Source organism: Nerophis ophidion, linkage group LG10 (assembly GCF_033978795.1).
Source record: "Nerophis ophidion isolate RoL-2023_Sa linkage group LG10, RoL_Noph_v1.0, whole genome shotgun sequence".
In the NCBI taxonomy this organism is placed as follows: Eukaryota; Metazoa; Chordata; class Actinopteri; order Syngnathiformes; family Syngnathidae; genus Nerophis; species Nerophis ophidion.
The window spans coordinates 62,584,212-62,610,551 of record NC_084620.1 but is presented as its reverse complement, the minus strand read 5'-3'; the positions used below and the strand labels follow the sequence as shown (position 1 = coordinate 62,610,551).

At 46.2% G+C, this 26,340-nt stretch overlaps 1 protein-coding gene across 2 annotated transcripts; it reads left to right on the top strand.

The window, feature by feature from the left end:
• Nucleotides 1-24,235, top strand: ptprb (protein tyrosine phosphatase receptor type b). Of its 2 annotated transcripts, XM_061914401.1 has the most exons (40): nt 6-165; nt 306-645; nt 3,981-4,118; nt 4,194-4,325; nt 4,397-4,654; nt 6,831-7,097; nt 7,168-7,284; nt 7,348-7,494; nt 7,568-7,685; nt 7,755-7,900; nt 9,578-9,844; nt 9,934-9,992; nt 10,065-10,269; nt 10,336-10,433; nt 10,534-10,699; nt 10,768-10,898; nt 10,968-11,115; nt 11,178-11,447; nt 11,507-11,679; nt 15,582-15,732; nt 15,810-15,910; nt 15,982-16,147; nt 16,212-16,493; nt 16,629-16,907; nt 17,913-18,062; nt 18,142-18,281; nt 18,361-18,494; nt 18,567-18,673; nt 18,747-18,852; nt 18,913-18,993; nt 20,578-20,595; nt 20,655-20,736; nt 20,802-20,892; nt 20,969-21,045; nt 21,110-21,244; nt 21,310-21,432; nt 23,260-23,423; nt 23,496-23,631; nt 23,705-23,816; nt 23,893-24,235. In XM_061914401.1, the coding sequence occupies exons 1-40, from the start codon at nt 100-102 to the stop codon at nt 23,937-23,939; spliced, it is 5,928 nt and encodes a 1,975-aa protein (XP_061770385.1). In that variant the 5' UTR covers nt 6-99; the 3' UTR covers nt 23,940-24,235. The 2 variants fall into 2 exon arrangements, 1 of the variants encoding a protein (XP_061770385.1); XR_009808585.1 differs by lacking the exons at nt 18,747-18,852; nt 20,802-20,892; nt 20,969-21,045; ... (4 more) ...; nt 23,705-23,816; nt 23,893-24,235 and having other exon boundaries at nt 1-165.
• The last annotated feature ends 2,105 nt before the right edge of the window (nt 24,236-26,340 follow it).

Genomic DNA, 26,340 nt, shown 5'->3' with positions numbered 1-26,340 from the left:
TGAACTGGGAGTCGCGCACTCAGACTGTGGTGCTGCTGTTCGCTGGACGCTTCGAGCAGAGCGACTGGACGATTATGGTGGACGCCACAAACAGACAAAATGCCGAGGTGTCAAAAATGGACTCAATTGTGCTGGCGGGTCTTCACGTTGATGCAGGTGCTGCAGGTACGGCATTTGAATCATCATTTTCATCTTGAATGTTTGTTTTTTTAGGGCCGCTATTGATATTTTTTGAACACGAAACATGACTTGCTATTCAAGTGTTGATGATGATAATGATGAGGTTCTATCCATCTGTCCGTCAGGGTCTGACCCACTCGGCTCCCGCGGACAAACCATCAAGTCAGTGTAGCGTCTCCGTCTCCAAGGTGGCGTCCAACTGGGATTGGGTGCAGCTGACGCTCAGCACACCTGGACGCGGCTGCTCCTTCGAGGTGACGTCGCTGGATGGCCGCGGCGATGGCACAGAGTGCAGGGAGGGACTGCCGGAAGTCATCGCTGGGCTAACAGGAAGTAGTGGACAGGTGGATGACGAGGGAGGAGTCTTCACCTGCGGGTTGCATTATTTGGAACCAGGGAGCGCGTACATGCTGCAGGTTCGGTCCGGTAGCGGCGAGGACGCGGCCAACGTCACCGTGCACACAAGTGAGTTCTAAAGAACAATCAAAGTGTGGGAAGTGAAGTGAATTATATTTATATAGCGCTTTTCTCAAGTGACTCAAAGGGCTTTACATTGTGAAACCCAATATCTAAGTTACATTTAAACCAGTGTGGGTGGCACTGGGAGCAGGTGGGTAAAGTGTCTTGCCCAAGGACACAACGGCAGTGACTAGGATGGTGCAAGCTGGGATCGAACCTCCAACCCTCAAGTTGCTGGCACGAGCTATACCGCCCCAAGTCACACATGTTGTGACCTCCAAGTCGCACTTCTCCTCGCTAATGAAGCTTCCTCTCGCCACCGAACTCTGATTGGCGGCAGGAAGTGTACAGCGGCAGACTGGCGGGGATAGTGTGTGTGTGGGGGTGTGTGTGTGCGTGTGTGTGTGGAGTGTTGGAGGGTCTCCAGAACAGAAGTTGTTGTGTTTCCATGCAGGGCTGAGCTTCATTTCCTGCCCTCCATTGTTCTATGGTGTGTGTGTGTGTGTGTGTGTGTGTGTGTGTGTGTGCGTGCGTGTGCGTGCTTTCACCATCCTGTAAGGACTCCGACTTTTACACCGTTACGCCCAAAGTAAACATTGTTATATAAATGTTGGAACTTTTTCTCAAGTTGTGTGATCTTCAAAAATGTCGTAGCGCCGCCAGTGTCCCACTTTGAACACTAGGGGCAGCAGAGAACAATATTAAGACCTACTACTTTCTACTGTTACCAAATGCTATTTGGTAACAGTAGAAAAAAGCATCAGACACGAATACAAATAGACGGAGTAGATATTAAAATCGTAAAAGAAACCAGATTTGGGAGAGTATTAATAGATGAAGTGAAGTGAATTATATTTATATAGCGCTTTTCTCTAGTGACTCAAAGCGCTTTTACATAGTGAAACCCATTATCTAAATTACATTTAAACCAGTGTGGGTGGCACTGGGAGCAGGTGGGTAAAGTGTCTTGCCCAAGGACACAACGGCAGTAACTAGGATGGCACAAGCGGGAATCGAACCTGCAACCCTCAAGTTGCTGACACGGCCACTCTACCAACCGAGCTATGCCGCCCCAAGATGATAAAATACGCCCCAATAGATGATAAAATGAACTGGAAATCTTTTGATTGATTGATTGATACTTTTATCAGTAGATTGCACAGTACAGTACATATTCCGTACAATCGATCACTAAATGGTAACACCCGAATAAGTTTTTCAACTTGTTTAAGTCGGGGTCCACGTTAATCAATTCATGGTACAAATGTATACTATCAGCATAATACAGTCATCACACAGGTTAATCATCATAGTATATACATTGAATTATTTACATTATTTACAATCCCGGGGTTGGGATTAGGAGCTTTGGTTGATATCAGTACTTCAGTCATCAACAATTGCATCAAAAGAGAAATGGACATTGAAACAGTGTAGCTCTTACTTAGTAGGATATGTACAGCCAGCAGAGAACATAGTGAGTTCACATAGCATAAGAACAAGAATATACCTTAGAAGTACATTTGATTATTTACATTAGGTTGTTTAAAATCCGGGGAGATGGGATGTGAATGGAGGAGGGTATTAGTAAAGTGTTGAAGTTGCCTGGAGGTGTTGTTTTAGGGCGGTTTTGAAGGAATATAGAGATGCACTTACTTTTACACCTGTTGGGAGTGGATTCCACATTGATGTGGCATAGAAAGAGAATGAGTTAAGACCTTTGTTAGATCGGAATCTGGGTTTAACGTGGTTTGTGGAGCTCCCCCTGGTGTTGTGGTTATGGCGGTCATTTACGTTAAGGAAGTAGTTTGACATGTACTTCGGTATCAGGGAGGTGTATCGGATTTTATAGACTAGGCTCAGTGCAAGTTGTTTGACTCTGTCCACCCTGAGCCAGCCCACTTTAGAGAAGTGGGGAGGAGTGAGGTGTGATCTGGGGTGGAGGTCTAAAAGTAACCGAACTAGCTTATTCTGGGATGTTTGGAGTCGGGTTTTGGAGGTGTTGGGGTACCAGGAGGTGCAAGCGTAATGGAAAAAGGGTTGAATGAGAGTTCCCGCTAGAATCTTCAAGGTGCTTTTGTTGACCAGAGAGGAGATTCTGTAGAGGAATCTCGTTCTTTGGTTGCCATTTTAGCACAGGAAAGATTAGCCTCTAGAATGGAACCTAGGTAGTTGATCTCATCTTTCCTAATGATAACTATGCCACCCACTTTTATAGTGAAGTCATTGACTTTCTTAAGGTTGATATGGGATCCAATAGGATGGATTCAGTTTTACCTAAGTGTATGGATAGCTTGTTGTCGGCGAGCCAGGTGCAAATATTAAGGAGTTCAGCACTGAGGATTTGTTCCACCTGTGACTTGTCCTTGCCAGATACCAGCAGGTATCATATACAAAACATACAACATAAGGTTGCAAAAAAGATTTCAATGATGAATAAAGCAAAATACATTCAGTGCCAAAAATCACTTTATATTCTCTACTGCTCGCTAGTATTACCACATCTGAGTTATTGTGCAGAAATATGGGGAAACAACTACAAATGTGCGCTACATTCGTTAACTGTGTTACAAAAAAGATCAATTAGAATAATACATAATGTTGGATGTAGAGAACATACAAACCCTTTATTTATTGATTAAAAAATATTAAAGTTCGGTGATTTGGTAAAATTGCAAACAGCTAAATTGATGTACAAAGCAAATTATAACCTGCTACCAAAGAATGTACAACAATTCTTCTCAACTAAAGAGGAGAAATATAACCTTAGAGGAAAATCTAATTTAAAACATGTGTATGCACGTACAACACTTAAAACCTTTAGCATATCAGTATGTGGAATTAAATTATGGAATGGATTAAGTAAAGAAGTTAAACATTGTACTGATATGATCCAGTTTAAGAGGATGTTCAAATTAATAGTGCTTACAAAGTACAAAGAAGAATAATTATGAGAAACACTTTCAAACTTATTGAAAATAAGATATTTTTCATCTCAGTATGTTAATAATGACTGAATTAATTAAGTACATATTACAAAACTGTTGTTACTCATTCACGGATGTCATTTTGCCATTTTGATATTTTGCTGTAAAGAAGGTCAGTGAATGAATGTATATATTTGTGGGCGCTCTGACGTGGGAAAGGGGTAGGATTAAATAATCTTTGCTTCTTCCTACTCCTTTTCGGACATGATGTATTGTGAAATGATGAAATTGCCTGATGTATAATGTTGTGGGTATGTCATGTTTGAAATAAACTAAGAAAAATGTATACATTCTGTGTGTGTATACAGTATATGTGATTGCAAGTTGTTTATTGTGTGTATGTGTGCATTTCAGATCCTTCAGCGCCAGCTGGTTTGTGTGTGACCTCCAGGTCCTGTGACAGCCTGGGACTCTCCTGGCAGGCGGGCCCGGGCAGGACACAGCGTTTCTGGCTGCTGTTGAGGGAACATGCCGACCGCCTAGAGGATTCCGGTATGTGACGTCACACATTCTGCACTCTGGGCAATGAGCAAAAAGCTTGCGTGACTTTGTGACCCCTCCTCCTAGCCCGTCTGCTCTTGGAAAGCACGGCCACGCGACACATGCTCGTCGGCCTGATTCCGGGGAGACGCTACAACGTTACCATGGCGACGGAGGCAGGCGGGCTGCAGAACGGCACGACCATCGAGGCCCAGACAGGTCGGAAGGGAGGAAGCAGTAAAGGTGGTCGGATGATTTGAAGTGTAACGTCCCTAATGTTTTGTCTCTAGTCCCGTCTGCCGTGGGCAACCTCTCAGCTGACAGCAACAGCACCTCGTTATGGTTGTCATGGAAACGGCCCGAAGGCGATGTGGACGCTCTGGTTGTCTCCCTGAGGTCCAACAACACGAGCGAGCATAAGACGAGTCTTCCTCCTGACGCTACGGGGTCCGTCATTGATCAGCTGACCCCTGGCTCGGCCTATCAGGTTACGGTGACCTCTCGTAGCGGCGAGCTGCTCAACCAATCAGAGGTCCGCGCACGAACAGGTGTGATAGGATCGACTTCTTGTCTTCTTTCCCACCAGCTTAAAGGTCTACTGAAATTAGATTTTCTTATCCAAACGGGCATAGCAGGTCCATTCTATGTGTCATACTTGATAATTTCGCGATATTGCCATATTTTTGACGAAAGGATTTAGTAGAGAACATCGACGATAAAGTTTGCAACTTTTTGTCGCTAATAAAAAAGTCTTGCCTGTACCGGAAGTAGCAGACGATGTGCGCTTGACGTCACGGGTTGTAGGGCTCCTCACATCCTCACATTGTTTATAATCATAGCCACCAGCAGTAAGTGCAATTCGGACCGAGAAAGCGATGAGTTCCCTATTAATTTGAGCGAGGATGAAAGATTCATGGATGAGGAAAGTTAGAGTGAAGCACAAAAAAAAAAAAAGGAGGGGACGGCATTGGGAGCGATTCAGATGTTATTAGACACATTTACTAGGATAATTCTGGATAATCCCTTATTTGCCTATTGTGTTAATAGTGTTTTAGTGAGATTATAAAGTCATACCTGACAGTCAGAGGGCTGCAGTGAACGGCAGTGTCTCTCAGAGAAGCCAATGGAGGAGCCAAGATCACAGCTGCCTTTTTGACAGCCACAGGAGGAGGTTGTATAATACACTCAAGTCTCCGGTAAGAACCGACTTATTATCACAATTTTCCCATCCAAAAACTTGCTGGTTGACGTAGAAAAACATGTTTGCTTGACCGCTCTGTGTTAAAGCTTCACAACAAACAAAGAAACACCGGCTGTGTTTCGGCGCTAAAAGCAGCTGCAATCCACCGCTTTCCACCAACATCATTCCTCTTTATAGTCTCCGTTATTAATTGAACAAATTGCAAAAGATTCAGCAACACAGATGCTCAAAATACTGTGTAATTATGCGATGAAAAGAGACTACTTTTAGCCATAAAATGTCCGCTCCAACCAATAACGTCCCAAACACGCATCATCATACGCGTCATCATTCCGCGACGTTTTCAACAAGAAACTCCGCAGGAAATTTAAAATTGCAATTTAGTAAACTAAACTGGCCGTTTTGGCATGTGTTGCAATGTTAAGATTTCATCATTTAGTAGGCCTTTAAAGGCCTACTGAAACCCACTACTACCGACCACGCAGTCTGATAGTTTATATATCAATGATGAAATATTAACATTACAACACATGCCAATACGGCCGGTTTAGTTTACTAAATTGCAATTTTAAATTTCCCGGGAGTTTTGTCTTGAAAACATCGTGTAATGATGACGTGTACGCAAGACGTCGCAGGTTTTTAGGAAGTATGAGCGCTGCACACACACACAGCTAAAAGTCGTCTGCTTTAACGGCATAATTACACAGTATTTTGGAGATCTGTGTTGCTGAATCTTTTGCAATTTGTTCAATTAATATTGGAGAAGTCAAAGTAGCAGGATGGAGTTGGGAAGCTTTAGCCTTTAGCCACACAAACACACGGTGATTCCTTGTTTAAAACTCCTGGAGGTGAAACTTTACTATGGATCAGAGCGCGGTCAAGCGAACATGAAACACGACGGAATGTCAACCAGCAGGTTTCGGTGAGAAAATTGTGGTTAAAAAGTCAGTTCTTACTGGAGAAAAGCTGAGCTTGTGCCGTCCATAGCTGCCGTCGACTCCCCGAGACATTGGCGTCAAAACACCCGTGGACACACCCTTCCGACTATCAGGTACTATTGAACTCACTAAAACACTAGCAACACAATAGAAAGATAAGGGATTTCCCAGAATTATCCTACTAAATGTGTTTTTGTTTTTTTTTACTTTTTTATTTTTTTCTAGTCCGTCGCTATCAATATCCTCAAACACAAATCTTTCGTCCTCGCTCAAATTAATGGGGAAATTGTCGTTTTCTCGGTCCGAATAACACTTTTTGTTGGAGGCTCCTCCATTATAAACAATGTGAATATGTGAGGAGCCCCCACACTTGCGACGTCATCGTCTACGACTTCCGGTAGAGGCAGGGCTTTTCTCTTAACACCGAAAGTTGCGAACTTTATCGTGGATGTTCTCTACTAAATCCTTTCAGCAAAAATATGGCAATATCGCGAAATGATCAAGTATGACACATAGAATGGACCTGCTATCCCCGTTTAAATAAGAAAATCTAATTTAATAACCTTGTCCTTGTGTGGCATGCAGCCCCAGCGCCGGCATCTCTCATCGCCCTGAGCCCCACCTCCATCGGGGGTCTCCTGCTGACCTGGTCGCCCCCTGCTGGTCACTGGGACAGCTACTGGCTCTTCCTGTACAATGGCTCCCAGCAATTAGTTAGCACTGCTGTGAACAAGGAAGCTGTCAACTTCACCTTTGTCGGGGCGGGGCTACTTTCTGGATGGACTTACAGAGCAACGCTGAGGGTAGAGAGCGGCGGCATGGCAGCCGAGAGCAGCTGCGACGGCGCGACGGGTGAGAGGAGCATTTGTTTTGCACCAAACTAGGCGTGAAAACTGACACCAGTCTGTGGACATGTGGACAGCTCCGGCGCCGGCGTGCAACCTCCACATCCGACACGCAGACGAAACCTCCCTCAGCGCCATGTGGAACCACGCCCCTTCTGGGTCACGTGACAGCTACTTGCTGACTCTTCGCCACGGTAGCCACACCCACTGAGCGCTGTCACAAGCACATCTTGACTGACAGACGTGTGGCCCTGTAGGTGACATCGCCATGGATACCAGGGAGGTGGAGCCTAACATGAGAGAGTGTACTTTCAACGTCCTCACCCCCGGGAGGCGCTACACCATCACCGTGACGACCAGGAGCGCGATGCTCAGCACGTCAGTGTCTGTGGAGGGGCGAACAGGTTGTTCATTTTTTCTTCTTCTCTTTGCAACTGTGAAAGCGCACCTTCCTGACCGGGAGTGTGTTGTCCACAGTTCCCATGGCGTTGAGTGTCATCACGCTACGCAGCGTCGGCGTTGACAGCCTGCAGGCGTCATGGGAAAAACCGCGTGGAGACCTGGACTTCTACACAGTCGTGCTTCTCAAGGATGGGTGTGTTAGCTTAGCTAAGCTTAGTTTAGCGTAGCAAACATGTCATTGTTGCCCTGTGATCTTCCACAGCATAGTGGTTCACAACCACAGTCTTCCCGCTAGCTCCGCCTCCTTCCTGATGGCGGGTTTAACGCCAGGCGCCCTTTACACGCTGCAGGCCGTCACCGTCAGTGGGGGTGTGGAGTCCAAAGCCACAAGCTTGGAGGCAAGAACAGGTGAGTGCAGAATTTTGCTCTCAGGTCAGGCATGTTAAAGGGGAACATTATCACAATTTCAGAAGGGTTGAAACCAATAAAAATCAGTTCCCAGTGGCTTATTTTATTTTTCAAAGTTTTTTTCAAAATTTTACCCATTATGGAATATCCCGAAAAAAGGCTTTAAAGTGCCTGATTTTTGCTATCTGTGAAGCCACCGTCTATTTTCCTGTGTCATCGAGTGATATACATGCTATCCAGGCGGATAGCACAGCAAGATATAGCGACATTAGCTCGGATTCAGACTCGGATTTCAGCGGCTTAAGCGATTCAACAAATTACGCTCTTATTGAAATGGATGGTTGGAGTATGGAGGCAAATAGCGAAAACAAAATTGAAAAAGAAACTGAAGCTATTGACCGAAAGCTATTGACGCTATTCGGCGATCGCCTTCCAACCAACGATTGAGTGTCGCAGGATATCCATACATCTCTGTGCCATGTCTGCCTTAGCATCGCCGGTAAAATGTGCAGGAGCAACTTAAATCTGTCGATTAGTAAGTGTTTGTTTGGCATTAAATGTGGGTGGAGGGAAACGCTGGATGCAAATATAGCTACAAATGTACATACAGCTAGCCTAAATAGCATGTTAGCATCGATTAGCTGGCAGTCATGCCGTGACCAAATATGTCTGATTAGCACATAAGTCAATAACATCAACAAAACTCACCTTTGTGATTTCGTTGACTTTATCGTTGGAAATGCATCGGTAGGATATCCATACATCTCTGTGCCATGTCTGCCTTAGCATCGCCGGTAAAATGTGCAGACCAAACAATCGGGACTTTCGCATCTTGTGACACTGGAGCAACTTAAATCCGTCGATTGGTAAGTGTTTGTTTGGCATTAAATGTGGATGGAGGGAAACGCCGGATGCAAATATAGCTACAAATGTACATACAGCTAGCCTAAATAGCATGTTAGCATTGATTAGCTGGCAGTCATGCCGTGACCAAATATGTCTGATTAGCACGTAAGTCAATAACATCAACAAAACTCACCTTTGTGATTTCGTTGACTGTATCGTTGGAAATGCATCGGTAGGATATCCATACATCTCTGTGCCGTGTCTGCCTTAGCATCGCCGGTAAAATGTGCAGACCAAACAATCAGGACTTTCGCATCTTGTGACACTGGAGCAACTTAAATCCGTCGATTGGTAAGTGTTTGTTTGGCATTAAATGTGGGTGGAGGGAAAGGTTGGATGCAAATATAGCTACAAATGTACATACAGCTAGCCTAAATACCATGTTAACATCAATTAGCATGCCGTGCTAATCGATGCACACTCCACGTAAGACAACTTGAATCCGTCCCTGATCGTGTTGTCACACCCTCCGACAATACACCGACGAGGCATGATGTTTCCAAGGTACAGAAAACAGTCGAAAAAACGGAAAGTAACAGAGCTGATTTGACTCGGTGTTTGTAGTGTGTTTGAGAAAATGGCGGATTGACGTCATCGCTCCGAGTGTGAATAATAGAAAGGCGTTTAATTCGCCAAAATTCACCCATTTAGAGTTCGGAAATCGGTTAAAAAAATATATGGTCTTTTTTCTGCAACATCAAGGTATATATTGACGCTTACATAGGTCTGGTGATAATGTTCCCCTTTAAGTCGTAATCACTTTACTTCCAGCCCCTGCATCTGTTGCCGAGGTAACGGTGGTCAACGCGGGCAGGCCGGACACCCTGCATGTGTCCTGGAGTCCCGCGGTGGGCGCTGTCGACAGTTACCTGGTCCGGCTTCAGGACGGCAGTCGGAACGTCCACACGCTCGCCGTGTCGCGCTCCTCGCTGCCCGAGTGCTCCTTCAGCTCGCTGGTGCCCGGGCGACTATACACGGTCGTCATAGTGACGAGGAGCGGCAGCCTGGAGAACGCCACCCAAGTCCAAGCACGCACACGTACGAAAGCTTGGCTCCATCCTGTTCCGTTTCACTGCTACGGTTGACTCGGAGAAACATTTGGGTCTTGTTATCTTTCTGCGTAACAGAACCTGCCACCGTGCAGAATCCTACCGCCGTACACTCGGCAAGAGAAGACTTCCTCAAGGTGTGTTACCTCCTAAATAGAGCAAACAATATAGTGAGTTAGCATTAGCTGTAATGTCACTTCCCGTGTTAGGTGTACTGGCGACACGCAGCCGGAGACTTGGACAACTACGTGGTTCTCATCTCCTACAACCACAGCGTTCTGCAGAACCAGAGTGTGGCGCCCAGCCGCAGTGAGTGCGTCTTCTTGTCTCTGACGCCAGGCAGGCTTTACACCGTAACCGTGGAAACGTGGAGCGGCGCTCACGTCAGCAGTGTGTCGACAGATGGGCGCACACGTGAGTCCCAGCAGGTTGTCTCAAATTCTTGACAAGTTCTTCACAATTTTTGGTCATTTCTCTCAGTTCCATCTGCTGTGGCCAATCTGTCGCTAAGCAACGTAGGATCATGTGACCTCACCGTCAACTGGAGCCCCGCCCCAGGAGATGTGGACCACTATGAGGCACGCAGGGGTCACGGTGGACTTGGGTTCATTGCATCTGCTCAGTCATATCCTTGCTTAGCTTGGCCTAGCCTAACTCAGCTATGTCTCGTGTGTGCAGGTCACGCTACTCTTCAATGACACGCGTGTTCTTCCTGCGGTCACGTTGGCCAGCCATGTTCGAGGTCACCGCCTGTCCTCTTTGACCCCGGGGCGACGCTACAAGATTGTGGTGTCGTCATTCAGCGGACCGAACCAAAGAGCCCAGTTCATGGAGGCTCGGACAGGTAGCGTGCGCAGTGTTTGTAGTCCTCGTCCGCACATTGGTGACCTGGGGTTCTGGTTTCCTGTCTAGTTCCTGCCGCCGTGACAAATCTGCACTTGGCGCCACGTCGAAACCCAAAGGACTCTGGCGGGGGGCTGGTGGTCACGTGGACGCCGGCAAACGGAGACATGGACATGTACGTCGCCACGCTTTCTGCTTCTGTGAGTCGTGCGCCCCAGACTAGTCAAACGTCAGACTTCCCGGTTCCTGCTGTCACTCCCTGTCTCCAGGATGGGCCTGTCATGGAAACCCGACTTGTGCCCAAACACGTGGCTTCTTTGGACTTTCTGGATCTGATCCCAGGCCAGGCCTACAATTTTACTATTCAATCACGAAGCGGGAAGCTGACCAATAGCAACACAGCGTCTGGTCGCACAGGTTAGCTTCAGAACCACCGATTGAGTTACGTCCCACGCCAATCATATTTAACTCTTCCGCAGCCCCGGCCAGAATCAGCGCTCTGCAGGCCGACAACGCCCACACGACCCACAGCCTCACCGTCACGTGGGAGGGGCCGGTGGGCGTGTACGACGGCTTTGCGATGCTGGTGAGCGATGACGCCGGCATCGTTCAGGTCAATCGAACACTCCCGGCTGAGAGCCGCAGCGAGCGCCTGGCGGGTCTGACGCCAGGGAAGTGGTACCGCGTCAGACTGGCGACGCTGAGCGGCAGTGTGGAGTCATTGGAAGTCAAAGCGGAGGGTCAAACACGTGAGTGACACTTGACCTTTAGTTCTTTACATGAGAGCTCAACCTGCCTTAAACCACAGGGCCCGCCGCCGTCACCAACCTGACCGCCACCGCCAACACGTCCTCGCTGGCTTTCTCCTGGTGCCCCTCCATTGGTCATGTGGACATCTATGATCTGTCTCTCTTTGCCGTGGAGGAGCAGGCATCCGATGACAAACAGGAAGCTAAAGAGAGTGCGAAAGAGCATTATCAGGTACGTGGAGCTTTATCAGCCTCGCCACACAATAGAGGCAATTTATGGTTGAACGGGTGTGGATTATTTAGTATGGCTCAAGAGTTGTTATTTATTTAGTGTGGTTAAATGGGTGTGGTTTATTAACTGTAGTTAAAGGCCTACTGAAATGAGATTTTCTTATTCAAACGGGGATAGCAGGTCCATTCTATGTGTCCATCCATCCATCCATCTTCTTCCGCTTATCCGAGGTCGGGTCGCGGGGGCAACAACCTAAGCAGGAAAACCCAGACTTCCCTTTCCCCAGCCACTTCGTCTAGCTCTTCCTGGGGGATCCCGAGGCGTTCCCAGGCAGGGAGGCGTTCGGGTGGCATCCTGACCAGATGCCCGAACCACCTCATCTGGCTCCTCTCGATGTGAAGGAGCAGCGGCTTTACTTTGAGTTCCTCCCGGATGGCAGAGCTTCTCACCCTATCTCTAAGGGAGAGCCCCACCACACGGCGGAGGAAACTCATTTCGGCCGCTTGTACCCGTGATCTTATCCTTTCAGTCATGACCCAAAGCTCATTACCATAAGTGAGGATGGGAACGTAGATCGACCGGTAAATTGAGAGCTTTGCCTTCCGGCTCAGCTCCTTCTTCACCACAACGGATCGGTACAACGTCCGCATTACTGAAGACGCCGCACCGATCCGCCTGTCGATCTCACAATCCACTCTTCCCTCACTCGTGAACAAGACTCCTAGGTACTTGAACTCCATTCTATGTGTCATACTTGATCATTTCGCGAAATTGCCATATTTTTGCTGAAAGAACTTAGTAGAGAACATCGACTTTTGGTCGCTAATAAAAAAGCCTTGCAGACGATGTGCGCGTGACATCACGGGTTGTAGAGCTCCTCACGTCCTCACATTGTTTACAATCATAGCCACCAGCAGCTACAGCGATTCGGACCGAGAAAGCGACGATTTCCCTATTAATTTGAGCGAGGATGAAAGATTCATGGATAAGGATAGTGACAGTGAAGGACTAGAAAAAAAAAAGGCGAGGACAGTGGGAGCGATCCAGATGTTATTAGACGCATTTACTAGGATAATTCTGTAAAATCCCTTATCTGCTTATTGTGTTACTAGTGTTTTAGTGAGATTATATGGTACCTGAAAGTCGTAGGGGTGTGGCCACTGGTGTGGTGACCGCCAGTGTCGCTGAGGAAAGCCTCGTTTCTCGACAAGGTGAAGCAAAGGCAGCCGTTGGGACCGGGCTGAGCTTTTTTATCCCCTCCTCCACGGTGGAAACATCCCACGTAGGGGGGCGGCCGGTCGGAGGAGGCAAGAGAGTCCGCAGCTGCCTCTTTGACAGGTGCACGACGAACGACGCAAGCTCCGCTCATGTCTACGGTAAGAGCCGACTTATTACCACAATTTTCTCACCGAAACCTGCCGGTTGACATGTGGTCGGGAACCATGTTCGCTTGACCGCTCTTTTCCATAGTAAAGCTTCACCTTCAGGAATTTTAAACAAGGAAACACCGGCTGTGTTTGTGTTGCTAAAGGCTAAAGCTTCCCACCTCCATCTTTCTACTTTGACTTCTCCATTATTAAGTGAACAAATTGCAAAAGATTCAGCAACACAGATGTCCAGAATACTGTATAATTTTGCGATTAAAGCAGACTACTTATACCTTGGATCGGGCTGGAAAAAAATGTCCGCTACAACCCGAGACGTCAAACGCACGCGTCATCATACGCGTCCTCATACCGCAACGTTTTCAACAGGACACTTCGCGGGAAATTTAAAATTGCAATTTAGTAAACTAAAAAGGCTGTATTGGCATGTGTTGCAATGTTAATATTTCAGGGTGTACCCTGCCTTCCGCCCGATTGTAGCTGAGATAGGCGCCAGCGCCCCCCGCGACCCCGAAAGGGAATAAGCGGTAGAAAATGGATGGATGGATGGTATATAAACTATCAGACTGCGTGGTCGGTAGTAGTGGGTTTCAGTAGGCCTTTATACTGGTATTTGATTGGTGTGGTTAAAGGGGTGAGGTTTAATTTAATGTGGTTAAACGGGTATTGTCTAAAGAGTGTCGTGACATGGTTGAATTGGTGTGGTTAAATGGGTGTGATCTAGTTGGTGTGGTTTAATGGGTGGGTTTAAACAAGTGTTGTTAAATAGGTGTGGTTAAACAAGTACAGTTAAAAAGGTGTGGTCAAATTAATCAATAGGGTGTGGTTTAATTAGTGTGGTTAAACGGGTGTGGTCTAAAGCAGTGGTCTCCAACCACCGGGCCATGGCCCGATTGGTACCGGGCCGCAGAATATTTTTTTATTCATTTTTATTAAAAAAAAAATAAAAAAATAAAATGTTTTTATTAAATCAACATAAAAAACACAATATACGTTTACAATTAGTGCACCAACCACAAAAACCTCCCTTTTTCATGACAAAAACGTCCCTTTTTAATGACAAGAAAAAAAAAAAAAGGACCCCCCACCGGGCCGCGGGACAAATTATTAAGCGTTGACCGGTCCACGGATACAAAAAGGTTGGGGACCACTGGTCTAAAGAGTGTGGTAACATGGTTAAATTAGTGTGGTTAAATGGGTGTGATTTAATTGGTGTGGTTTAACGGGTGGGTTTAAACAAGTGTTGTTAAATAGGTGTGGTTAAACAAGTACAGTTAAAAAAGTGTGGTTAAATTAATTAAATGGGTGTGGTTTAATTAGTGTGGTTAAATGGGTTTGGTTTAATTATGTGATTGAAAGGGTGTGGTTAAATGGATGTGGTCTAAAGAGTGTCGTAACTTGGTTGAATTGGTGTGGTTACATGGGTGTGGTTTAACGGAGGGTTTTAAACAAGTGTTGATAAATAGGTGTGTTAAATAAGTAATGTTAAAAAGGTGTGGTTAAATTAATTAAAAGGTTGTGGTTTAATTAGTGTGGTCAAACGGGTTTGGTTTAATTATGTAATATAAAGGTTGTGATTAAACAGATGTGGTCTAAAGAGTGTGGTAACATGGTTAAATTGGTGTGGTTACATGGGTGTGGTTTAACAGAGGGTTTTAAACAAGTGTTGTTAAATAGGTGTGGTTAAACAAGTACAGTTAAAAAGGTGTGGTTAAATTAATTAAAAGGGTGTGGTTTAATTAGTGTGGTTAAACGGGTGTGGTTTAATTAGTGTGGTTAAACGGGTATGGTCTAGAGAGTGTGGTAACATGGTTAAATTGGTGTGGTTAAATGGGTGTGATTTAATTGGTGTGGTTTAACGGGTGGGTTTAAACAAGTGTTGTTAAATAGGTGTGGTTAAACAAGTACAGTTAAAAAGGTGTGGTTACATTAATTGAAAGGGTGTAGTTTAATTAGTGTGGTTAAACGGGTTTGGTTTAATTATGTGATTAAAAGGGTGTGGTTAAAAGGATGTGGTCTAAAGAGTGTCGTAACTTGGTTAAATTGGTGTGGTTACATGGGTGTGATTTAATTGGTGTGGTTTAATGGAGGGTTTTAAACAAGTGTTGATAAATAGGTGTGGTTAAATAAGTAATGTTAAAAAGGTGTGGTTAAAGTAATTAAAAGGTTGTGGTTTAATTAGTGTGGTTAAACGGGTGTGGTTTAATTTGTGTGGTTGAACGGGTATGATTTAACTATGTGGTAAATGGGTGTGGTTTAATTAGTGTGGTTAAACGGGTATGGTTTAATTATGTGGCTAAATGGGTGTGATTTAGTTAGTGTGGTTAAACGGGTGTGGTTTAATTAGAGTGGCTAAATGTGTACCATTTATTTATTTTTGGTTAAACAGGTGTGGTTTAATTAGTATGGTTAAACGGGTATTATTTAATTAGTTTAATTAAACAGTATTATTTAATTAGTTTAATGAAACAGGCGTTGCTGAATAAGTGTGGTTAATCGAGTGTGGTTGTGTTGCAGCCGGCAGGTAAGCTGGTAGGTGTAGACAAGGTCCATCCAGGCGTGGACGAGCGCGTCTTCACAGGCCTCGAAGCAGGACGACTTCACCGCCTGCAGGTGATCAGCCGTAGTCGAGACATGAGCAGCGAGTCGTCCGTGCTCACCAGGACGGGTCAGTGACGATGTCATCATCCACTGTGCTTTGATCTTTCCTGCGTCATCGTCCTGAACTCGTTTTTTCGCCAATAGTTCCGTCCCCTGTTGAGCGGCTGCAGCTGGAAAGTTTTGGACAGACGGACAAACTGACGGCGAGCTGGCAGCACGGGGTAGGGGGGCGGAGCAGCTACCAGGTGAGCCAGGTTGTGGGCGGGGCTTCAAGTTCCTCGTCCTATCGATACGAGAGCGTCCGCGATGCTTTCAGGTGATCGTGTACAACCACTACGGAGCTACCTTGGGAGCTCAGCTGCTGGGGGCGGAGCATAGGAGTCACATGTTTACAGGGCTGACCCCTGGTGGGCTGTACCGTGTTGAGGTCATCACTCATAGTGGCGAGCTGAGCAACGTGGCCTCAACGTTCGGACGCACAAGTAAGATGATGAAAAAAAACAAACACCTGCCTCCAGACTACCCACTTTCAACCTTTCCTTATAGCTCCAGAACCGCCCATTCACCTGTCCGTCAAACAAGGCCCATCCAATGACACACTGGAGCTGTCGTGGGTTGGCCCCGCCTCTGGAGACTACAACAACTTTACTGTGGCCTGGACTCCCCTCGACCGCTTGTCAATCACCGGAAACCAGCTGACCAGCTGCCTCATAGGCGGGATGTTTCCGGGCCGACAGTACAACTTCACAGTAGCAACGGTCAGCGGGGGAGAGGCGATGGGCGGGCCCAGCGTCAGGAGCCAACCAATTCAAAGAGGCGTTACAATGAGTGGGTGGAGCTTTGACATGTTGATGACTTTACTTACTTACTTTACATCTACTATTTAAATTTTTTATTAACATTTTTTTACAAGATAGGTGTGTGTTTATTTTGCCTACTTGTATGCCAAACTCCGCCTCCCAGGTCCGGCCCCCCTCAGGTCCGTCCACTGTGTCCCCACGTCGTCATCATCTGTGTCGTGCTCCTGGTCTCCTCCTATCTCCGACTTTGACTCGTACGAGGTGGAATGTCGTCGCCATGACGACAAACAGCTGATGGCGACGCTGCGGCTGTCGAGTGGACTCACCACGGTCACGCTGGACCACCTGGACGCCTTCCGGAGGTACTCCGTGACGGTCCGGGTGTCATCCTCTGGGAAGACAAGTCTGCCGGTGACGCAGACGGCCGTCACGATGATAGACCGTGAGTCAGCACGCAGCATTTACAGTGGGGCAAAAAAGTATTTAGTCAGCCGCCGATTGTGCATGTTCTCCCACTTAAAATGATGACAGAGGTCTGTAATTTTCATCATAGGTACACTTCAACTATGAGAGACAGAATGTGAAAAAAAAAATCCAGGAATTCACATTGTAGGAATTTTAAAGAATTTATTTGTAAATTATGGTGGAAAATAAGTATTTGGTCAACCATTCAAAGCTCTCACTGATGGAAGGAGGGTTTGGCTCAAAATCTCACGATACATGGCCCCATTCATTCTTTCCTTAACACGGATCGATCATCCTGTCCCCTTAGTAGAAAAACAGCCCCAAAGCATGATGTTTCCACCCACATGCTTCACAGTAGGTGTGGTGTTCTTGGGATGCAACTCAGTATTCTTCTTCCTCCAAACACGACGAGTTGAGTTTATACCAAAAAGTTCTATTTTGGTTTCATCTGACCACATGACATTCTCCCAATCCTCTGCTGTATCATCCATGTATCCATTTTGGTATAAACTCAACTCGTTGTGTTTGGAGGAAGAAGAATACTGAGTTGCATCCCAAGAACACCATACCTACTGTGAAGCATGGGGGGGGGGGGGGGGGGGGTGGAAACATCATGCTTTGGGGCTGTTTTTCTACTAAGGGGACAGGACGATTGATCCGTGTTAAGGAAAGAATAAATGGGGCCATGTATCGTGAGATTTTGAGTCAAAACCTCCTTCCATCAGCGAGAGCTTTGAATGGTTGACCAAATACTTATTTTCCACCATAATTTACAAATAAATTCTTTAAAATTCCTACAATGTGAATTCCTGGATTTTCTTTCACATTCTGTCTCTCACAGTTAAAGTGTACCTATGATGAAAATTACAGACCTCTGTCATCATTTTAAGTGGGAGAACTTGCACAATCGGTGGCTGACTAAATACTTTTTTTGCCCCACTGTATGATTGACAGGTTGTTCATCCAGTGGCTTCGCTTACAGGTCCACCGGCCCCGCCCTCCAGCCTGACCGTGAGCGAGATGACGGCGAAGGTGACGACGTCCTCCATCTTGTTTCGCTTCAACTGTTCCTGGTTTAGCGATGCCAACGGCGCCGTGCGATATTTCGCAGTCATCGCGGCCGAGTCTGACGGTGCTGTGCTTTTATTTTGCTGATTGTCCTTTTCACTTCCTGCCTCGTTAAAGCTGAAACTACTGTCCAAAAATAACAGCTGGTGATGTCTTGCTGCCGGAGCAGCGCCACCCTCTGCCCTCCTACCGACACTACATCAACAACGCTTCTGTCCGGGCCTACCAGACCGCCTATTTCCTCAACCGATGTCCGCAAGATGCCGACGCCTCAGGCGGCCAGGTGACGCCTCGCCACTTTAGAGTAAAAAGAAAAAGGGTTTTTCACAATAAAATCGAAATGAGCTGATCTCGTTGCTCAGGTAGTTGAGGTCAACCTGGGGGCAGGAGGAGACCGCCTGGGCGGGACCTGCGATCGTTACCATGACGACTCCTTCTTGAGTGACAGCTACGGGCAATTCTGTGACGGACCGCTGAAAGCCAGAACTTCTTACCGGTAGCCAACGGGAAGTGCACCTTCTCCTCAGTACACACCACAACTATAGTGTGTGTTTGTGTGTGTGTGTAGGCTGAGCGTGCGGGCGTACACTCGACTGTTTGATGAAACCGACAAAGAGTTCCCTCAGCCGCTCTTTAGCGACACCTATCTGTCGACGCCCCTCAGGACACAAGCAGGTGACGAACACACACACACTTGCACGCACACAAACACACACAGCTGTTCACTAATGTGCAGGGCTTCTCTTAGAGCCACTAGGGGGCGTGGTGGAGGGTCTGAGTGCCAGCGTGTTCTTACTTGGCCTGATGGTGGCCGTGGTCTCGCTGCTCCTTTACAGACACAGACTTCATAAAGTGTACGTATGATTTAGACCGGGTTCTAAATGGTTCTGGTTCTGACTTGGTTCCTTTATTAGGGCGGTGCAGGAAAGCCCTGTGATGAGGATGAGTATGTGGAAGGAGCTGCCTCATGCAGGGATGTACGTCGCAGTCAGGAGGTTAGTGTGTGTGTGTGTTTGTGTGTGTTCTTGTGTTTCTACCGTTCTTGAGACATCAACAAAGAAAAGTACCATCCACATGGGGACCGGTAAACAAGTTAGGACTGAAATCATGGTCCCAATATGGAAAAAAACCATTGCATCTAATATAGAATGTCTCATTTGCACCCCTGGTGGTGAAATCTATCAAAATGAGGGTGGTCCCAAAAAGATGGGTGTGGAGGGGGGTGTGGCCTGCGGGCCTGCAGCGGAATGGGAGTGTGCTAGGGCCGCCCTCGAAGTCAGTGAAAGGTGAGTAGATGGCCCAGGTGGGCCTTGTTGTCTTATCACCTGTCGCTCTGTATGAGCAGTAACCGGGAGGAGAGACAGGGTTGGAGCTGGAGCAAGAGCGCGAGCAAGAGCAGGAGAGACAAACAGACAATTCCTGGAAAGCAACCTGAGGACATTAGTGCAAAATAAAACTGTATTGTGACCCTGAAACGGGCTCTCATGTCGGTGCTTGATGGTCCGAAGAACCCATTAGGGGGAAACCTCCACAATTTGGCGCCCAACCAAGCCAGACCACCAAGCACTGACATGAGAAGTGAATTGAAGTGAAGTGAATTACATTTATATAGTGCTTTTTCTCTAGTGACTCAAAGCGCTTTACATAGTGAAACCTAATATCTAAGTTACATTTAAACCAGTGTGGGTGGCACTGGGAGCAGGTGGGTAAAGTGTCTTGCCCAAGGACACAACGGAAGTGACTAGGATGGCGGAAGCAGGGATCGAACCTGTAACCCTCAAGTTGCTGGCACGGCCGCTCTACCAACTGAGCTATACTGTACTGTAAGCCCGTTTCAGGGTTACAATACAGTTTTATTTTGCACTAATGTCCTCAGGTTGCTTTCCAGCAATTTTCTGTTTGTCTCTCTTGCTCGCGCTCTTGCTCCAGCTCCAACCCCGTCTCTCCTCGCGGTTGATGTTTATACAGAGACAGACAGCAGCTTTATTTTGTCCATTCTTAACATGTACAAGACACATAAGAACTGAAATTACATTTTTGGCACAGTCCCACTAAGAGCAGACATACGTTACAGGGGGACAAGACGGGACCGCCAACTGATAAGCGACAGGTGATTACACAACAAGGCCCACCTGGGCCATCTGCACACCTGTCGCTGACTTCGAGGCAGGTCTTGGCACACCCCTTTCCGCTGCAGGCCCGCAGGCCACGCCCCCCTCCACAATGGGATTTTTCAAATTGACTGAGTGTCAGTTTTAAAAGTGCTCCCCCTCTGGTCAACATATGTAATAGTAAGTGTGTTTAAGAATTTCAAATGTGCCCTCTTTAGCCAAAATTAAGTTAAAAAAAAAATGTATATAGAGACTCACTGTAATAACTTGAAGTAAAGAATGAAAATTAAAAACAAAATACAAACACACAAAAATTAAAAACTAACTAAAAGCTCACCATTTTTATATTTGCATAGTATGTTTATGTTATGTTTTTTGGAGGTCTCAAGAAGGTAACAAATACAAGAGTGTGTGTGTGTGTGTGTGTGTGTGTAAGACATGTGACTAATGTGTGTTTGTCCATGGCAGCACTCGTCGGGTCGCCAGGTGAGTCCAGTCAGAACTTTCTTCCAACTTCCATCAAGCTGACGTGCGTGTGCGTTCAGTCCCGTCAAGGCGTGTCACTTCGAGTCTCACGTGGTCAAACTCTGCGCCGACGCCAGCTTCCTGCTGTCCGAGGAGTTTGAGGTAAGAGTGGGCGTAGGCGGCCATTGGCCGTGGCTCTGGAGGAGAGTGACCTTTGTTCTCGCCAGGACTTGAAGGATGTGGGTCGGAACCAGACCGTGGACGTGTCGCGTCTGCCCGAGAACCGTGCAAAGAACCGCTACAACAACATCCTGCCATGTCAGTTGACTTCTGTAAGTCCTCGCTGGCTGGCTGTGCCCATTAAGTCAGCACATCTGTCTTTGTGTCCCTCCAGACGATTCCACCCGAGTGAAGCTGTCGTGTCTCGACGACGACCCGTGTTCCGACTACATCAACGCCAGCTACGTTCCCGTACGTGCCTGCCAGCGATGCAGGCCCCGCCTCTTCCTCACTCTCTGTAACTCCGCCCCCTTAGGGTCACAACTTCCGTCGTGAATACATCGCCACGCAGGGCCCGCTGCCTGGAACCAAGGACGACTTCTGGAGGATGGTGTGGGAACATGGCGTCCACGCTGTCGTCATGGTGACGCAGTGCGTGGAAAAGGGGCGGGTACGTCTCGTCCACGTCCGCCCTGTACGCCAATGCAGCCAAGTGACGCCGCCTCTTGTCTGCAGGTCAAGTGTGAGCAGTACTGGCCCGCCCACAAGGAGGCGCTCTACTACGGCGAGCTGGTGGTCCAGATGACGTCTGAGTCAATTCTTCCCGAGTGGACCGTCCGCGAGTTCAGGATCACCTCGGTGACTGGTCACGCTCGCTTCGTGTGTATGTGTGTATGTGTGTATGTGTGTATGTGTGTATGTGTGTGTGTGTGTGTGTGTGTGTGTGTGTGTGCGTGTGTGTGTGTGTGTGTATCTGGCTCTCAGATAAATCTTAGCTGGTATTGCTTAACATGATAACTAATGAATAATTCCGCTGATAATCACAGTGTTAAAAATAACGTTCAAAATATAAGACATTCTCATGCTTTTTAATCCAACCATGTATTTTCTATCGCACCTGTTCAAGAAGTCGCATTAATGGTGAGAAGTATTATATTTATTATTGGTTAGCTTTAGAATAAGTGAATTATATTTATATAGTGTTTTTTTTCTCTAGTGACTCAAAGTGCTTTACATTGTGAAACCCAATATCTAAGTTACATTTAAACTAGTGTGGACGGCACTGGGAGCAGGTGGGTAAAGTGTCTTGCCCAAGGACACAACGGCAGTGGCTAGGATGGCGGAAGCGGGGATTGAACCTGGAACCCTCATGTTGCTGGCACGGCCACTGTACCGTCCGAGATGTACCGCCCCAATAACAACGTTATTAAAAAGAATAAGAGACTTATTATTCTCTAAAAATGTTGGTCTTACTTAAAAATGCACGCATTTAATTGTATTCAGTGTTAAAAATATTATATGACTCTCACAGAAATACATTTTAAAATATTTGGCTTCCATGGCTCTCTCGGCCAAAAAGGTTCCCGACCCCTGGCCTACTGAAATGAGATTTTCTTATCCAAACGGGGATAGCAGCTCCATTCTATGTGTCATACTTGATCATTTCGCGATATTGCCATATTTTTGCTGAAAGGATTTAGTAGAGAACATCGACGATAAAGTTCGCAACTTTTGGTCGCTGGTAAAAAAGCCTTGCCTTTACCGGAAGTAGCAGACGATGACGTCACGTCCTCACATTGTTTATTATGGGAGCCTCCAGCAGCAAGAGCTAATCGGACCGAGAAAACAACAATTTCCCCATTAATTTGAGCGATGATGAAAGATTTGTGGCTGAGGATATTGATGGTGAAGGACTAGAAAAAAAAAAAAAAAAAAAAAAAGGCGATTGCATTGGGAGCGATTCAGATGTTTTAGACACATTTACTAAGACAATACTGGGAAATCCCTTATCTTTCTATTGTGTTGCTAGCGTTTTAGTGAGTTAAATAGTACCTGATGGTCGGAGGGGTGTGTCCACGGGTGTGTTGACACCAGTTTCTAAGGGACGTCACGGCACCTGCATGGACGGCGCAAGCTCCGCAGATCTCCGGTAAGAGGCGACTTTTTACCACAATTTTCTCACCAAAAACTGCCGGTTGTCATGTAGCCGGCAACCATGTTCGCTTGACCGCTCTGATCCATAGTAAAGCTTCTCCTCCGGGAATTTTAAACAAGGAAACACCGGCTATGTTTGTGTGGCTAAAGGCTAAAAGCTTCCCAACTCCATCTTTCTACTTTGACTTCTCCATTATTAATTGAACAAATTGCAAAAGATTCAGCAACACAGAAGTCCAGAATACTGTGTAATTATGCGATGAAAAGAGACGACTTTTAGCCGCTGCGCTAATGTCTCCCCTCCAACCCGAGACGTCACGCGCACAACCTCATCATACGCGTCATCATTCCGCGACATTTTCAACAAGAAACTCCGCGGGAAATTTAAAATTGCAATTTAGTAAACTAAAAAGGCCGTCTTGGCATGTGTTGCAAAGTTAATATTTCATCATTAATATATAAACTATCAGACTGCGTGGTCGGTAGTAGTGGGTTTCAGTAGGCCTTTAACGCTTATGACTCCGCCCCCAGGAGAGGAGCGGCGGTATCCCTCGGCTGCTGCGTCACTTCCATTTCACCGTGTGGCCAGACCACGGCGTCCCAGACAGCACGCACTCCCTGGTCCAGTTCGTCAGGACCGTCCGGGACTTCATGGACCGTTCGGCTAGAGCGGGGCCGAGCGTCGTCCACTGCAGGTTGGCGCCGGACTTCTCAGCGCACGTTTGACCCCGTCCGCTCTGAGCACGGACGCCATGTGTGTGTTTTAGTGCCGGCATTGGACGCACCGGGACCTTCATCGCGTTAGACCGCGTCCTGCAGCAGCTGGACACCAAAGGATGCGTGGACATGTACGGTTGCGTGTTCGACCTACGCCTCCACCGCCAGCACATGGTCCAGACCGAGGTGAGCCTCCCAAGAAGACTTATTAGCAGCGTGGGCGTGGACGTGTCCTCATTGTGTTTGCTTCCTGTGACAGAGTCAGTACGCCTTCCTGCATCAGTGCGTCCGCGACGTCCTCAGAGCCCGCAAGCATCGCAGCCAACAGGAGAGTCCGCTCTACGAGAACTTCAACCCGGACTTGTGCCGCGGTGAGAACAACCCCGGCATGTCCTGCCATCACCGTGACAACCATGACAATGTGATCTCCTCTTGATTGTCTTTCAGAACTGGTCCACACGGGGGCGCTAAGCATGCACCAGCTGGCGAGATGAAGAGCGGATGTAGAGATAGCTATCATTGCAAGAAAGGAAAGTGTATGGCGTCAAAAAAGTGCCAAAATCCTCACGCATAGAAACCACTCTGGACTGTCTGTGCACGCGGGCTCAGTTTAAGCTCACACCGACTGTGTTTGCCCTTGCCGTCTTTTTACTCACGCGTAGAGAAAGAGGGAGGGCAAAAAAGTATTTAGTCAGCCACCAATTGTGCAAGTTCTCCCACTTAAAATGTTGACAGAGGTCTGTAATTTTCATCATAGGTACACTTCAACTGTGAGAGACAGAATGTGAAAAAAAACCTCCAGGAATTCACATTGTAGGAATTTTAAAGAATTTATTTGTAAATTATGGTGGAAAATAAGTATTTGGTCAACCATTCAAAGCTCTCGCTGGTGGAAGGAGGTTTTGGCTCAAAATCTCACGATACATGGCCCCATTTATTCTTTCCTTAACACGGATCAATCGTCATGTCCCCTTAGCAGAAAAAACAGCCCCAAAGCATGATGTTTCCACCCCCATGCTTCACAGTAGGTATGGTGTTCTTGGGATGCAACTCAGTATTCTTCTTCCTCCAAACACGACGAGTTGAGTTTATACCAAAATGGATACATGGATGATACAGCAGAGGATTGGGAGAATGTCATGTGGTCAGATGAAACCAAAATAGAACTTTTTGGTATAAACTCAACTCGTCGTGTTTGGAGGAAGAAGAATACTGAGTTGCATCCCAAGAACACCATATCTACTGTGAAGCATGGGGGTGGAAACATCATGCTTTGGGGCTGTTTTTCTGCTAAGGAGACAGGATGATTAGCAGAAAAACAGCCCCAAAGCATGATGTTTCCACCCCCATGCTTCACAGTAGGTTTGGTGTTCTTGGGATGCAACTCAGTATTCTTATTCTTCCAAGTTTAGTTTATATCAAAAAGTTCTATTTTGGTTTCAACTGACCACATGACATTCTCCCAATCCTCTGCTGTATCATCCATGTATCCATTTTGGTATAAACTCAACTCGTCATGTTTGAAGGAAGAAGAATACTGAGTTGCATCCCAAGAACACTATACCTACTGTGAAGCATGGAGGTGGAAACATCATGCTTTGTGGCTGTTTTTCTGCTAAGGAGACAGGATGATTGATCTGTGTTAAGGAAAGAATGAATGGGGCCATGTATCGTGAGATTTTGAGCCAAAACCTCCTTCCATCAGTGTGAGCTTTGAATGGTTGACCAAATACTTATTTTCCACCATAATTTACAAATAAATTCTTTAAAATTCCTACAATGTGAATTCCTGGATTTTTTTTTTCACATTCTGTCTCTCACAGTTGAAGTGTACCTATGATGAAAATTACAGACCTCTGTCATCATTTTAAGTGGGAGAACTTGCACAATCGGTGGCTGACTAAATACTTTTTTGCCCCCCTGTATCGGCACAAAATGAGTAGACACACTTACAAAGAGAGGCCACACGCAGGCTGAGTGTGGTTTTTACAACGAAAATTTTGGCACTGACATAAAAAGACATTATTTTTATATATTTCACACTATTTAATAACGTTACTTTATGTAAATATATATAGTGCGTCCAGAAAGTATTCACATCACTTCACTTTTTCCACATTTTGTTGTGGTACAGCCTTAATTCAAATTGGAATGAAATAATTTGGACACAAATTTAATCCAGACACACAATACCCCATTATGACAATGTAAAATATATATTGTTTTAATTTACCAAATGTATTAAAACTAAGAAATCATAAATACATAAGTATTCACAGCATTTCTTCAATACTTTGTTGATGCGCCTTTGGCAAAAATTACAGCTCAAGTCTTTTTGAATACAATGCCACAAGCTTGGCACATCTATCTTTAGGTAGTTTTGCCCATTCCTCTTTGCAGCAGCTCTCAAGCTCCATTAAAGGCCAACTGAAATGAAATTTTCTTATTTAAACGGGGATAGCAGGTCCATTCTATGTGTCATACTTGATCATTTCGCTATATTGCCATATTTTTGCTGAAAGGATTTAGTAGAGAAAATCGGCGATAAAGTTCACAACTTTTGTTCGCTAATGAAAAAGCCCTGCCTTTACCGGAAGTAGCAGACGATGTGCGCGTGATGTCACGGGTTCTAGGGCTCCTCACATCCTCACATTGTTTACAATCATGGCCACCAGCAGCGAGAGCGATTCGGACCGAGAAAGCGACGATTTTCCTATTAATTTGAGCGAGGATGAAAGATTCGTGGATGAGGATAGTGAGAGTGAAGGACTAGAAACAAACAAAAACAAAAAAGACAAGGGCAGTTGGAGCGATTCAGATGTTATTAGACACATTTACTAGGATAATTCTGGAAAATCCCTTATCTGCTTATTGTGTTACTAGTGTTTTAGTGAG

Excerpts from the sequence above, each read along its gene's own strand:
- ptprb (XM_061914401.1), top strand. The coding sequence starts at position 100 with ATGCCGAGGTGTCAAAAATGGACTCAATTGTGCTGGCGGGTCTTCACG. Across the intron at positions 11,680-15,581 it reads GTGCGAAAGAGCATTATCAG|CCGGCAGGTAAGCTGGTAGG; the intron begins GTACGTGGAGCT and ends GTTGTGTTGCAG. Across the intron at positions 16,494-16,628 it reads TCAAAGAGGCGTTACAATGA|GTCCGGCCCCCCTCAGGTCC; the intron begins GTGGGTGGAGCT and ends TCCGCCTCCCAG.